The 15,395-nt window shown below is 38.4% G+C and overlaps 1 protein-coding gene across 1 annotated transcript in view; it reads left to right on the top strand.

The window, feature by feature from the left end:
- MSH3 (mutS homolog 3) overlaps positions 1 to 13,230 on the top strand; it is a 119,434-nt gene extending 106,204 nt beyond the window's left edge. Inside the window, 4 exon segments of the mRNA XM_062613899.1 lie at positions 5,992 to 6,178; positions 6,376 to 6,505; positions 9,076 to 9,250; positions 12,773 to 13,230. Of these exon segments, the coding sequence (XP_062469883.1) occupies positions 5,992 to 6,178; positions 6,376 to 6,505; positions 9,076 to 9,250; positions 12,773 to 12,881 (601 nt within the window). The 3' untranslated portion in view covers positions 12,882 to 13,230.
- The last annotated feature ends 2,165 nt before the right edge of the window (positions 13,231 to 15,395 follow it).

The raw sequence follows: 15,395 nt of genomic DNA, 5'->3' as shown, positions 1-15,395 counted from the left end.
AAAGAGGTTAGTATCACAAGCATTTTCTGATTTCCTATCATAGTCATCCATGTAACTTTGCACACATTTACTTTTTAGAAGTTGCCTGTGAATAATGCAGAATTAATAACTACCCTGATAACAATGCTTTCTGTCATACTTAGGAAAAGAGGGATGTTTTATTCAAATTCTGTAATTGCAGTTTCTGTAAATTATTATTCTTATTGACAGTTTTGGGTTTGAATCAGTAAGAGCTTGATGGAAATGAAGTAAACGATTTACCAGTACTCTGTGGGGAAGTGTGAAGCATTAGTTTCTTGCCAGTGAACTGTTATAAATTTGCAGATGCTCTCTTCTAAAGAATTACTTGATAAATTTTCATTGCATGTGGAAAGTGGCCAGAAGTTACAGTATCACAGTTAGGCTACTTTTGTACTGAACACTGTGAAATTCTTATTATCAGTCCCAGTGTTTCTAAAATACACAGGGTTTCAAATTGCTTTTGCGAGTAAAACTGAGTAATTGTTCTGGTTAAAGGTATTGGGGTTCTTGGAGCTCCAGAGGAGAGGACATGCAGTGGTCAGCCTGCCAGACCTCTGTTTAGGATGCCCATTTTCATTTTCTTGGCAGAGCGATTTGCAAAGTGCTTTTTATTTTTAACCTGTGAAGTCTCTAAATGGTGTTTGCTAGGTGCTTAATGCAGTCAATAATACAGTTCAATGGGAGAAAATTTACCTAAGTTTTGAAATGAAATTGCGCTAGTGTTCTTCCCTCCATGGCAGGAGCCATAACAAGTTTTTCTGTTCTCATAAACATTGCCTTCAGTTAAGGCTCATACTTCTGTTTTCTGCAGAGACCAGATGAAACTTCAGCTGGGAAGAGTGTTTTCTGCAAAAAATAAAAGGATGCAAAAGAGTTGTTAAGAGATCTTTTGAAAAAAGATGAACCATACATTGTTATCAAAAAGAGATTGTAAGGAACAGTCCCATGCAAGAAAAGGCATAAACTATAAGACAAGGAGAGTTTTGTGTGAGAGGGAGCGAGTGGAATTGTAAAATCACATTATGAATTTATTGTGCGTTTTTCTCAGTGTTCTCTTTGAATCACAGAAGGGATGTCTTTGTTGTTGGTGTTCAGAGCTAGGTGCTCTGCACCTTACATTTAAGATATTCTCAGGGAAAAGAGTAATTTTCTTTCAGTGTTAATTGCTCTTGATGAATAAATAAATTGACTATGACTATGTTCTGAGATGAATTCTGGCTTCAGATCTGGAAGGCAAACCATATCTGGAAACCTAAATGCCTTCTCTTGAGAACTGCAAAGCCAGTGTGTAGAGGCTCTATGCTAATTAGGTTTATTCTTCTGTAACAGGCAGTAGGTTTGATTTCTCCAAGAAGTGTTTTAGATGAACTTCTGTAGTCAATGTGTGATTCTAAAATCAAGGTGAAAAATTGTAAATTTCATTTGTTGCTTTTCAGTGATAATGTTTTCTAAACTAGGACTTCCTAAATAGCATCAGGATGTTAACAACTGCATGAGATTAAGGCTTTATAGAATGGTTTTGCAGTCTTGTTTTCTAGGATTTGTTTCATACTATGTAATTGTTTTTTGCTGCTACTGGGAGCTCTTGAGCTATTTGGTCATTTTCACAAGCAGTGTGAGGGATTCACACTCACATAAAAGAATACTAAAATACCTGAGTTGCACAAACTGCTCACAAATTTTATAACCAAAGCAACTTAGCAGCATGTTAGACAACTTCTTTTGAAAGGTAGAATGGAAAAAAAGCCCTAACTAGAAGCTTTTGGGTTTCGCATTCATTTTTAACTATTGTATATTCTATGATTCTATGATATAAACATCTGCATTGGAAAAGGTCAGTACTGCGTGCATGTCTTAACTCAGGAGAGCAGGTTAAAAACCCAGCCATTTAATAGCTTCACAGACTTGTTTGGTTGGAAGGGACCTTAAGGCTCATCCAGTTCTAACCCCCTGCCACAGGAAGGGACACCTTCCGCTAAACCAGGTTGCTCCAAGGCCCGTCCAGCCTGGCCTTGAACACTGCCAGAGATGGGGCAGCCACAGCTTCTTTCGGGAATCGGTGCCAGGGCCCTCACAGAGAAGAATTTCTTCCTAAGAGCTCATCTCAATCTGCCCTCTGTCAGGTTAAAGCCATTCTCCCTTACCCTGTCCCTACAGGCCCTTGTCAAAAGCCCCTCTCCAGATTTCTTGCTGCTTTCTCCAGATTTCCTGCTTGCATTCAAATCTGGAATAATATTGCAGAATAAAGAAATCTCTTCCTTTTTCTTCAAGGAACCACATACAGGTTTAGCACATAGCACCAGCTGGTTTACATAAAGCTAGCTACTGCTCCATATCACCTAACTTATCCTCCTGAAACCTAACATACCTTTCTGAAAACGTTACCTCCCTGTGGCTTTTTCTGAGGCTATAGACATAAATCTTTACCACTTGAAACCTAGCACTGGAAAGAGATAATGACTCCTTTTTTCTCCCCCACCGCCTTTTTTTTCTTTATGTAATGAATGTGTTGAACATCATAGGATGAAGAGCTTTCAATTTTATGATATTTGGTTGGCTGTCAAAGAGATTATTACAAGTAGTTTCCAGCCAAATTGCATTTGCTGAGGAGTGATGGATCTCTTGGCAGCACTTGAAGAGGCATTCTTCACATTGGATGTCTGCACGCTTCTCGTGGGCAGAATATTACAGGAAAAAGTTTGATGTTTTGATGTATAAAAACATGAGGGAATCTACATTAAAATGTAGATTGAAAGCCACTGAATCATGTAGAAGTCTGGTTGTAATGAATTACATCAAATTTGTAATTCAGTATCCTGAATTACATATTTAATTCAGTGAAAATCATGTAAAGCTGTTACAAACTGAAGCAAAAAGGATTGTTTAAACAATAGGTGTTTTGACTGAAAAATTTTCTTGTATCAGGAATATTGAAGCATACAGTTCAGGAGCGGTGCTTTCCTGCATGTTAACTGTTAGTTTTATCAATGCAGTCATCCACATTAAAATAGTTATTCTTGTTTCTCGAATAATACTGCTTATCACATAAGTTTGAAAAACAGGTGTGATTCTCCTAGTGTCAAGGACAGCGGCAGAAAGAACAATCTACCTGTTTCCAAAGGATGATATTTAAGAGGTTTAATGACATTTTAATTAAAAATACATACTTTTTCTTAAATCTGTAGATAAGCCTGAGTTGGAGTTGAATGTTTTAAGATACTTGAAAGAAAGGCTTCTTTGCAGCTGTTGTTAACAAGAGAAAGATGATAACTCACTTCTGTTTGTATCTTGAGCATTTAGTGAAGAAGTTCTGAAAATTATCTTTGTGAATGCAGATCAGATGCAAAATGACTAAATGCTTTTGAGGACTCTGTGGAAATTATGCAATCCAAGAAAAAAATAGAACTGAGAACTCTGTAAGTGTAATCATCATAGGTGCAAAATAGCTTGTTAGAAGCTGTCTCTGTAATGAAAAGCCAAATAAAAATGAAGTAATAATACTAACAATCCTAGGGTCAGAAACTAGGGTTACAGTTGCCCATTATGAAGCCAGAGATTGTTCAGACGTAAACAGTATTTGTTGTTCTCATGGAGTTAATCATTTTAAAAGTAGATTGAAGATATTTTGTTCTTTGTGTATGTCCTGGGTTCAGCAGTAGCAGTCATTTTTTCTCCTTCTTGGTAGCTGGTGTAGTGCAGTGTTTTGACTTTCAGCTCGGGAACAGAGCTGATAACAAGCGATGTTTTGGTTTGGCCAAGGACTTTGTGAGCCTCATGCTCTGCCAGGGAGGAAGGGGAGCCAGGAGGAAGCAGAGACGGGACACCTGACCCAAACTGACCAAAGAGGTATTCCATACAACAGCACGTCATGCCCGGGATGTAACTGGGAGTTAGCCGGAAGGGCTGTGGGACGGCAGGGTTGGAGGAGGTATCGGTCAGAGCTTGGTCGGGCTGGGGGGGGCCGAGTTATCGGTCGGCTGGTGGTGAGATGATGTATTCTCTTCCCTTGTTATTTCCTTTATCATTATTATCATTGGTGGTAGCAGTAGTGATTTGTGTTATACCTTAGTTACTAAACTGTTCTTATCTCAACCCGTGGGAGTTGCATTCTTTTCGATTCTCCTCTCCATCCCTCCGAGAGCAGGGGGAGGGCAAGAAAAGGGGGGGAAGTGAGCGAACTAATTACCTGACTGGGTTTAAACCACGACAGTGTATCTGATCAATATTGTGATAAAAAGGGGATTGTTTGATTTTATAGTAGCACAGTGCAGCTGAACCAAACCAGGTGGGGTGCTGGTAGGTGTTGGGGACACTGAGAAATTCAGCAGTATGTTCATAGTTCTTACCCACCGCTTAAAATTATTACAGTAGTAAGTGGTTTAGTAAAATGTTAGTTTCACAATGCCTCAATATCCTGAATTACATATTTAATTCAGTGAAAGTCATGTAAAGTTTAGCTTACGCGCAAAATCACCTTTCTTCTAGGGTATGTGGGAGTATACCTACTGTGTATGTGTTTACACGCAGTAGGTATACTCATAGGTATATGAGTCAACACAGGCTCTATGAAATAAAAGCACTCAGTGGTATCATAATGCCCATCTCCAAACAAAATTAGTTCATTTATAATTGAAGATTTGCATATTGTGACAGTATGTGTGGCACCATACCGAATTTCCAGGGTGGGAGACAGAGAATATATAGAAATCATAGGTGTACTTGGTCTTGCTGCTAACTTTTGGTATTGGTAGTCAATTACTCTTGACAAACATAAGATCTTCATAAAATGAGTATCTTGCTGTCTTCTGTAGGCAACAGAAGCCCTTGTATTAGAAAGAGATGCACTGAAAGAGAGAAAAAACCCTATACTGGGATTCTCTTTAAAGGTTTTGATTGGCTTTAAATACTGTTGTGGCCAGCTGTTATAATTGAAAATGTAATATGCTAAGCTGGTGAGTCAATTTTCCTTAAATCAGTGTGGCTTGTATGTAACTATATTATTAAGTTGATGAGAATGAAAAACCACATTTTTATAGCCCTTGTCTTGGTAGTGATAACTTACCTCAGCAGTGAGACTGTAACGTGATTAATGTAACTGAAAAGCATATATGGAAAAAGGAAATTTTCTTTCTTCAGGTAGAGTGCATATTAATTGAGTATTTAAGGAAAGATGCAAAATAAAAGAAAAAACAGGGTGAATTACCAACAGGTTTCTGAGGTGAAAACTGCAGTGTAAGGAAGTAACCACCGTGTCTGTTTGGCTGCATAGATACTCTAATGTCTATTTGTCTCTACGTGGAAATGCTAGTATATGATACGTTCAGGTGTTCTTAGCATTTGAAAAACATGCAAATTGTGGATAGCCAAACTAAGTGATAAAAAAGTAAAATTAATTTTCATGGCTACCTTTGCTGGAATCCTTTTCGTGAGCTGACTGGTCTAAATTCCCAGGGTCCTTTTTAAGGGAAAGCAGGCTGCCTTGTAGTGTTTGTCAAAGGGGAAGAATTGCATGCGAGGGAACACACCCTTGTCTACCTCTTTTTTTTCTTCCAATTCCTGTAGTTGACATGGAATGCTGAGATTCTGTCTATGGTTTTACAATGGGACTAGATTACTGATGGCCCAGAAAAATTCTCTGCTGTCCCTACAGCCTAGTCTCCCCCAGATGCCCAGGAGTCAGTATACCCTTTTGTCTTGGAGAACGCACGCAAGCCCTTACTTAATGGTACACGAGTAGTTCCTTCTGTCTTTTAGAATACCCTCACGTATGGACCATGTGCTGTCATTGCTTTTTTCCCTAAGCAGTAGCTTGTTCTAGAAGGTGAATGTTCTGCCTAGTGTTTTCTGCTCTGCTTGGAGCAGCAACAAGAGATTTATAAAAAAAAAAAAAAAAAATTTTTTTTTTTTCCCCAGCATTATCTGGCATTTATTTGCACTTAATAAACTGATCTGGTTTGTATTTCAATGCAGAATGGGTGCAGCAGACAACATTTACAAAGGCCGAAGTACCTTTATGGAAGAGCTGACAGATACTGCTGAGATAATAAGAAAAGCAACTTCAAGATCACTAGTAATTTTGGATGAATTGGGAAGGGGAACTAGCACACATGATGGAATTGCTATTGCTTATGCTACACTTGAACATTTTATTAGAGATGTAAGTGTTCAATCTGACACATGCTTGTGAATGATTTTTCAGCCTGTTTTATGGTAGGCTGACATTGACATGGTGTGCATTTCCTTGTAGAACTGCATATCTAAACTCAGAGAAATGGGTATGATACATTGCACTGTTTAAAAATAAATAAATAAATAAAGCCAAACCTTCTTATGTACATTATTACATTGTTGTAGGTGGAATCATTGACACTGTTTGTCACTCACTATCCATCAGTTTGTGAGCTAGAGAAGGTGTATCCAGACAGAGTCGGCAATTACCACATGGCTTTCCTGGTGAATGAGGGGGAAAGTGCTGAACAAAAAGGTACAGTATAAAGCCTTCTGAGATTCTGCTACTGTAGGTATAAGCAGAAACTTTAAAATTGTTACAGTAATTTAAAACTCAGTGTGCAAGTAGTACATTCGAATTCTAGAGTATCAGTCTATACACACATTTGGAGGGGGCTTGAAAACTGAACAACCATTTCACTTCAGTATTAAATATAAGGATGACTGAGATTCGTCAGATAAAAGATTCACCAAGCCCAGTGTTCTGGCTTTTCACAGAAGCCAAATACAAAGGATTAGGTATGGAGGGATTAGGGATCAAACATATGACAACTCTTCTAAAAGATCTCGCTGTCTGCAAACGTTTGCTATTTAGGAGGTTTCAAGAGCTTAGATGTCTTTTCTGTTCTTTAGTATCTTTAGTGGATTTTATTTCAGTAAGGTTGTCTAGTTTTCCTGAGTATCTTTATGTACTTTTAGCCTCTTCATCCTACTGCATCAAGATGCTCAAAATTTAACACTGCATTGTGCAAAGAACCACCTTTTGTTTGTTTCCAAACTCTTAAAACAACATATAACTTCACTTGATGGTCTCAGTTCTTGAATTAGAAGAGGAGGAGGAACAATTTCTGTTCATCCTGGCTATGCCATATGTAATTTTTTTAGATTGCTTATCATAATCCCATTCAGTTCTGGGTTTACCAAGCAGAAGAGTTACAGCATCTCTTCTTGTACTGTTGCTCTTAAGTAGTTAGTATTTTCCTTAAAGTTTGTTAGCTTACTGCTTAGCTCTTTTTCTTGTTTGATAATGGGTATGTTGAACAATTCTAACTGCAGTGATGATCACCCTTCTTGATGAGAACTGAAGAACTGTTACCTCCTGTTTCCTATCATTTAACCTATTATTTACAAATGCAAAGGCCTGCCTTTTAGACTATGGATGCTCAGTTTTCAGAAGAGCATTTGATGCTTTTTGACTCTTGTCGAAAGCCTTTTGAAAATCCTGTATGGTTTATGTACTGGATCTCTCTTACTCATGACTCATGTGGCTTTCAAACTTACAACAGATTTTTGATGTAGGATTTCCCTCCATATAAACTACTGCCTTTTTTTTTTGTTCCTTTTTTTTCTCTTAGTGTATCAGGTTTAGTCAGGCGCTTGATAATTCTGCTTTTACTCTGGTTTCCCCACTTTGCTTAGGAACGGTCTGTTCGCTGACTCATTCTGAGAATTTTTTTAAGAATTGGCATGATATTTGCCATTAATCTCCCCCCTAATTCATTCTTAATACTGTAAATAATCAGTTTAGTGTATGCCACTTAATCTGTTTAAATATATAATCTGTCACTTTTAAAATGTTTTTCAGAGAGTTAATTAAAAATTTAGGGTTTGGCCCAGAGGGAGCCAAATAGAAGCCTGATGTTAGAAGCAGGGATCCCTCAAATGTGTGTTAACTTTGAGCACAGGTAGTTTAAAGTAATATTGTGTTTAGGTGAGAGCTACCTGGCCACACTGATGTTCCCAGCTAAGAACATCACTTTCCCTAAATATCTGCATGTCCTTTTTCTCTCAGAGTTCAGTTCATTAACTGTTGGCCTGTGATACTCTCAGGCAATTGAAATGTTACGAACACAATACTTACTATTCCTTAACTACTGTGTCTGTGAAATCCCATACTTTGTGTTTCAGTGTGCTGCCTCAGCATTTCTGCTTTCAGTGTTAGGTGACCTGAACCTTCAGGTCATATGTATTCTTCACTGTTTTGCTACAGAAATCACAATAGGTGTAGTACCACAGCCTGCAAGCAACAACATATCTGTGTTTCTTACTCTGCCTGTATCTTGAACTCCTTATGTCTTAATATTTTGTTTTATTTAAGGTGAGTTTTATGGCATGGGCTTTTTTCTATCTTTGGCTTGTATCACTCAGATTGTCAGTTTGAGTCATCAACATTTATGGCAATCTCCATTGTTTCCAAAACCCTGCATTTTTAAAACAGAAGAATGAATGGCAGTGAGTAACCGCATAATTTTTCTGCTCTTTACACAAAGCCTAGATTGTGCAGAGATGCAACAAGGATGTCTGAAGAGGAAGAGGAGTCATCCTATTTATAATGATGGCTATTATGTTTCCATCTTAGTCATGGAATAGAAGGAATTCATAGTGAAAGATCCATCATCCGAATTTTATTTTTTCCTAAGCATTTTCTATGGCTCCTAACTTCCTGGCAGGCAGCAACTTTTTGTTGTTGTGGGGTTCTGACACTTCCTTTATTTTATCATTGCTCAGCAAATGCGAGATGCAGTATCCCAGCTACAGCACAACTAATCGATTTAACATACAGAAATTCTAAGTTGTACACACAGAGTCTGCTTGATATGACATCAGGTAAAAGCATAGTAGAGATTTTTTTTCAGTCTCACAATGGGTAGGTAGCATTTGTAGTCTCACAGAAATATTTTTCTTCCATATTTCTTCAATGGAATAAATCACACAAGAAGCATGAATGAAAGACCACAGTCTTTGATATTTTAGTCTTTGGTCTGTTATGTTTTGTTTTATGACCTAATGGAGGACGTTTTGATTTTGGCTTTATTTTTTTTTTAGGATCTGAAGATGAAGAGAGTCCTGAATTTATCACTTTCCTTTATCAGATAACAAAAGGAGTCTCTGCAAGGAGTTACGGACTAAATGTTGCCAAACTGGCAGATATTCCTGAAGAAATCTTGAAGAAGGCAGCTCACAAATCAAAGGAGTTGGAGGGGATAGTGAATATGAAAAGGTCAGAAAGATTGTGATTTACTCCCCCAACCCCCCTAATGAAACCAGCTATGAATCAAAGAGCATTTCTCACAGTGTGATTAAAAAGAAGAGTAGTAAGAGCTTCTTCTGATATCCTCTTACCCTTCAAGGAAGAACAAAACTGACAAAGATACTGAGGAAATGGTGGTATCTATTTGAATCAAAACTTTATATTTTATACTTAGCTCTTATGTTAGAGATTAATTGCTGCCCTCTGAGACAAAATTATAAAAAGTAAACATGCATATTGAGCTAACATTAGGAATAAACTATTTTTTATTTTCTTACAGCAAATAGTAGAAAAAATACTATTTCAGTTATGTATTATCACTGTTTTCAGGAAGATGAATTTCAAATACAGCCTACTTCTGTTCACACCAATAACAGTGAAAATATTAATAGATTTAATTTAGAAAGTATATTAGTCACTTTAGAACTGGAAAAAAAAACAAACTTGAAAAACTTAAACACAAAGTGTAGAAGGGAATGTGGATATTCTTCTTGTTTAACTTTTATATATATATATACAGAAATATATATATAAAATGTGCTTTGATTGTTCCCCAAACACACAAAATTTTACTGAAAGTCTAAGGATTTTGTTACTTTTCTGATAACGAATTTTCATTTAGGGCCATATGTACCCTATGTATTAGATTAGTTATAAAAATTCCCATGTGCATCAAATAGGATCGTCTTTATAAAACCTGTAACATCATGTACACAGTTTAGATGTAAATATGTGCTAGTATTTGTATTCCAGTTTTTTGTTGTTACTATTTTCAGTGGCAGCCATATCAGCAAAATGCAAATAGCCCTTTAGGAATATAAGAAATCAGGATCTTTATTGTCTGATGGCTGTAACTAATCCTGACAGAATGATTTCATATGAAAAAAAATAAATATTTGTAGGTGCAGGCAGTTATTTTGAAACTTAAATGTGCTTAGCATTTAACACCAGTTTTTATCCCCTTTTAAGAAATCAAAATAAAAATATTCTATTTGAAGCTGAATGACAGTTTCTGGGAAAAATAATGTGGTAGTTCGTGTTTTATGTGGAAATAATATTCTATGAATGACAAAAGTAAAACAACAAATTACTAGCAGTATATTAACTCTCTTGTTACAGGATAACTAGGGTTCTAAAATCAAGAAAATATTGTTCAGAAAGGTGAGAATATGAGTTGGAAGGCCAGAGTTACCATGTAATAAAATGAAGATGTGAAATAATATAGCATGTGCCTTTGGTTTATCTTTTATGGAAACGATGCTAGCATATTACTTTTACAGGGCACAGAGTTCTAGTGTGTCTCCATTGCTAAAAAGGGAGTTAATTGCACACAAAACCTATCAGCAATAAAAATAGTATGTGATGATGTAGTTACCAGACTGATTTACAGTGCCTAGAGAAGGCTAGAGTGAGGGCTGACTGGGCTATCTTAATTATAGGCCTTAATTGTGTCCCTGTTACCAGCTTTTGAATATGTAAGCAACCATCTATATTTTAGCTTTCAGTATGTAATCTATTCTCATTCTTAAAGTGAAAAGGAATAAATAATCTAAAGCTGCGATGAGTCCTTTATCCTCACGTAACACTAAGTCTGGAAGCCCCTACTGCTGCCACCCGATCTACATGGGTATCACAGGTACTGGGGAGGACAAGCTGGAACAGGCTCCCTATCTCCTGCAGGAGGGTGCTCCCTACCCTTTTCTCCATGGTGACAGGGATGGCTTTTGCATGACCACAGAACAGACCAGGTCAGGGATCATATCCAGCTGAAACGTCATTCTTTCTCCATTTGATAGCATGCAAGTTCAGTTTCCTAATGTTACATGTGAATAGGTTCACTACCTGAAGAAGAAAGGGTGAGAGTGAGAAGGAAGTCCTTGATTCTGGCAGTAGTTGGTAGAATAATGACCTTGACACTGCTGCTTTGCCTGCCAGACCAGAGTACCCATCTGAAGTTGGGACAGTTTTGCCTCCCTCTTTGATAAGCAACTGTGCTATGTCATGTCAGGGGGTCAGGGACATGCGGCAACCACCACACAGCAGCTGCTAATTCATCAGGTTTGACTTGTACCAAGTTATTCACTGTAGACCTCTTGTATGCGATTTGGAGGGAACTTCAAGCATCTGTCATTCATAGATCATAGATCGCAGGTCTGTTACTCGTAGATCATCTATCAAAGGGTTGCCCAAGGAAGTTGTGAATACTCCATCCCTGGCGGTGTTCAAGGCCAGGTTGGACAGAGCCTTGAGTGACATGGTTTAGTGGGAGGTGTCCCTGCCCACGGCAGGGAGGATGGAACTAAATGTTCTTAAGGTCCTTTCCAACCCTAACTGTTCTATGATTCTATCATTCATAGCGCAGGTTGCACAGAGAAGCTGTGGCTGCCCCACCCCTGGCAGTGTTCAATGCCGAGTTGGACGGGGCTTGGAGCAACCTGGTCTCATGGAAGTTGTCTCTGCCTGTGGCAGGGGCTCGGAACTGGATGAGCTTCAAGGCCCCTTCCAACCCTAACGGTTCAATGACTCTATATGATTCTAGCAATATAAACGTTAAGAGCTCAAGTCAGAAAAAAACCCAACATCAAATGTGTCTAATAATTTCAGAGTGCATAAACTATTTTATTACTTAATTCTTCATTTTTCCAGTTCTCCTATGTGGGTCATTATAGAATTTTTTTTTTTCTTACGTATTCCCATTTATTTTCACTTACTGTCATAATGTGATTTAGATGTCAAAGTATTGTTCTGTGTCTTCTTGCCAAAAGAGATACTGAGAAGTTTTAAAATGGGTATGCTATATGTGTGGTAGGAAATAAAAATTATCATGATTTTGGGCATCAAAATTAGACCTGTTTATAGCAGTACACTTGTGCTGTCACAATACCCACAGGCCAGCTGCGTTGTCATATTTTTATAAATCACTTTCATATTATTTAAGAAAATCCATTGGGTAATTCCATACAGTCTTGACATCTTTGTCATCGTGAATGTGGGTTAAACCATTTTAAATGTCTTGTTATTTCTCACAGCTCTTATGAATCCTTCTTAAATTGAAAAATATTAAAAAGGAAACAGGAAGGATATGTGTACTCATTTATTTTGAAAATGTGTTACCTCTTTATGATTCTGCAAGTGCAAATTTGTAGGAACTGAATGCTGAAAATTAAACTGTGCAAACTACAATGCTGTTTATTTCCTTTAATGACTTACTCTTGCTCAGTGTTTTATTTCATCTTATCAATGCTTCTGGTACTGCAAGTTAGTTATAAAATTAAAGTGTTGACTGTCCTAGAACTAGAATATCTATATTGAGAAATATTAACTGATGGTTTAAAGTTCACATAACATTTTGGGCTATGCAAACTGCTATATTTGACTTTGTATTAAATTTTTGTGGATGACTGTAGGGCTTTTAATGTTTGATGCGCTTAATTTAAAAATATGTCAGTATTTTGAGTAATATATGGTTTTGGTTTTTTTTTCCCTCACTAGAAAAAAGCTGAAGTCCTTTGCTGAAGTACGGAAGATAAATGATTCTCAGGAACTACAAAAATGGAAAAGTATGTGTAAACCTGAAGGTGAAAGAAAGGACAGTTTTTAAGCTTCACATCACGCTTGAAGACGGAAAATATTTGAGATGCAAAATGTAGGTCTGGAGACTATAAAAGATCCCATCAGGGTGTAGTTCTAAGTGCATTAATTTGACTTTTCTGCATTTTGAGAGATAAGAGATGGTGTGTCATGATATGATGCCCCACATCTGCTTCCTGATTGTATGCAATTTTCTCACTCCACATTCCTTCCCTGAAGTGTTTTCCACGCTCTCCCTTATTTGCAAAATGTTTACTGGCATTGGAATTAATTTGTAATATTTTTAGGAAACATGAAAAATAATGTTGGCAAATTATTAGGTGGATCTTTTATAAATAAAATAATGTCTTTTAACTTTATTGTACTTCAGTTTCTAAAGAGATACTCCTCTGCATTGCGAAAATGTAGCAGAGTTTTGACTGTGCTGTATAGTTCTGTGCAGTTGCTAAGAATAAATACGATAAACTTTTTTTGTGTTCTAGTATTAACAAATTAAAAAATTCACAGTTCTGTAGAGCATCCGGAACTCTTACATGTGCAGTGAATTTAAGAAAGCATGTGGTGTTTTGCTGTATTAGAAGAGGCTTTTTTCTACTGATGTGATTGATGATGATGCAACTAATAGTTTTGAGAGCAAAAGCACCAAGCATGCACTCGTCTCTGTTTTATTTTCTTTCTTCTTCACTCATATGCATGCCTGCTTCCTTTTCAGCTTTAGCTTTCCTGCTGATCTTGGGCCCTCTCTGGCACAGTCTGATGAAAGACTTCCTCTAAATAATGTTGGAGTAACATAAGATGAGGTGAAAGAAGCAGTTCAGCTATGCAACTAGCATCCTCAGTGCTTTGTCAAATGCAGAGTAAAGCTGGGAAAAAAGAGAAATGTATTTTACTCATTTTTATTTGTAGTTACTAAGTCCAAATTTCCAATGGGAGTATGATACCCAGTTTAGTTTTCTTTTATAAATACAGCCAGGTGAAGTATCTTACTGTGAGAAAGAACAATGATGTTGACATGCTTAAACTTTGGCAAAAGTTTGTTGTATTTAAAAGATATATTTTATTAAGTTGTGTATTGGGTTTGTATGGCAAGGTTTTGGTAGTGGGGGGAGAAGGGGCTGCAGGGGTGGCTTTTATGAGAAGCTGCCGGAAGCTTCCCCCCTATTCAGTGGAGCCAGTGCAGCTGGATCAAAGATGGATCCGCAGCTGGTCAAGGCTGAGCCCATGAGCAACGTTAGCAATGCCACTGGATAACAAATTTAAGAAGGAGGAAAATGCCACTGGATAACAAATTTAAGAAGGAGGAAAAGTTACTGCAGAGCAGCAATTGCCGCCTGAGGAAGGAATGAGAATATGTAAGAGGAACAGCCCTGCAGACCCCAAGGTCAGTGCAGAAGGCAGGGAGGAGGTGCTTACTGGAACAGAGGTTCTCCTGTAGCTCATGGTGCAGATTATGGGGAGGCAGGATGTCCCCCTGCAGCTCATGGAGATCTATGGTCATGCAGATATCCAGCTGTATCCCGTGAAGGTCAACAGTGGAACAGATGCCCACCTGCAGCCCGTATTGGTCCATGGTCGTGAAGATACCCACCTGCAGCCCATGGAGGTCCATGGTGGAGCAGATACCTGCCTGCAGCCTGTGGAGGTCTGTAATGGAGCAGGTATCTCCCTGCAACCCATGGAAGACCCCGTGCTGGAGCAGGGGGATGCCTGTGTCCCTCTGGGAAACTTGCACCGGAGCAGGCTCCTGACAGGACCTGTGGCCCCATGGAGAGAAGACCCCACAAGGAAGCAGGGGAGGAGTGTGAGGAGCTCTGCCCTGAGCAGGAAGGACCAGCAGTGACAATGTGTGATGAACTGACCACAACCCCCATTCCCCATCCCCCTTGCTGCTAGGAGGGAGGAGGTCGAGAATTTGAGAGTGAATTTGAGCCCATGAAGAAGGGAGAGGTAGGGAGAAGGTGTATTAAGGTTTGGGTTTATTTCTTATTATCCGACTATGATTTGAGTGATGGAGCGGCTTTGGTGTGCACCTGCCATCCAGCCAGGATTGACCCACCACGAGTGGGAAGAAGTAAAGTATCATCTTGATTTTGCTATAAGGAAAAGAGTAAACTAAGGTTTTGTAATCATTAAGACAACTGAACCTTTATATTTTTTCCAGTAAATGAAGGATTTTTTTGCAAAATAATGCATCTGGTGAATATGAAATAATCTCACTGCAGGTGATTGAATTAGTCTTTCCAATACAGAGAACTTTGTGCAGAAGACTGTGCTGCCATCCAACGAGACCTGGACAGGCTGGAGAGTTGGGCAGGGAATAACTGGATGAAATATAACAAGGGAAAGTGTAGAGTCCTGCATCTGGGCAGGAACAACCCCAGGTTCCAGTATAGGTTGGGGAACGACCTGTTAGAGAGCAGTGTAGGGGAGAGGGACCTGGGGGTCCTAGTGGACGACAGGATGACCATGAGCCAACACTGTGCCCTTGTGGCTAAGAAGGCCAATGGCATCCTGGGGTGTATTA

Source organism: Pezoporus occidentalis, unplaced genomic scaffold, assembly GCF_034315485.1.
Source record: "Pezoporus occidentalis ecotype Australia unplaced genomic scaffold, CSIRO_AGI_Poc_V1 ctg170, whole genome shotgun sequence".
Classification (NCBI taxonomy): domain Eukaryota; kingdom Metazoa; phylum Chordata; class Aves; order Psittaciformes; family Psittacidae; genus Pezoporus; species Pezoporus occidentalis.
The sequence above is the reverse complement of the archived record's forward strand: the minus strand, read 5'-3'. Positions and strand labels throughout refer to the sequence as shown.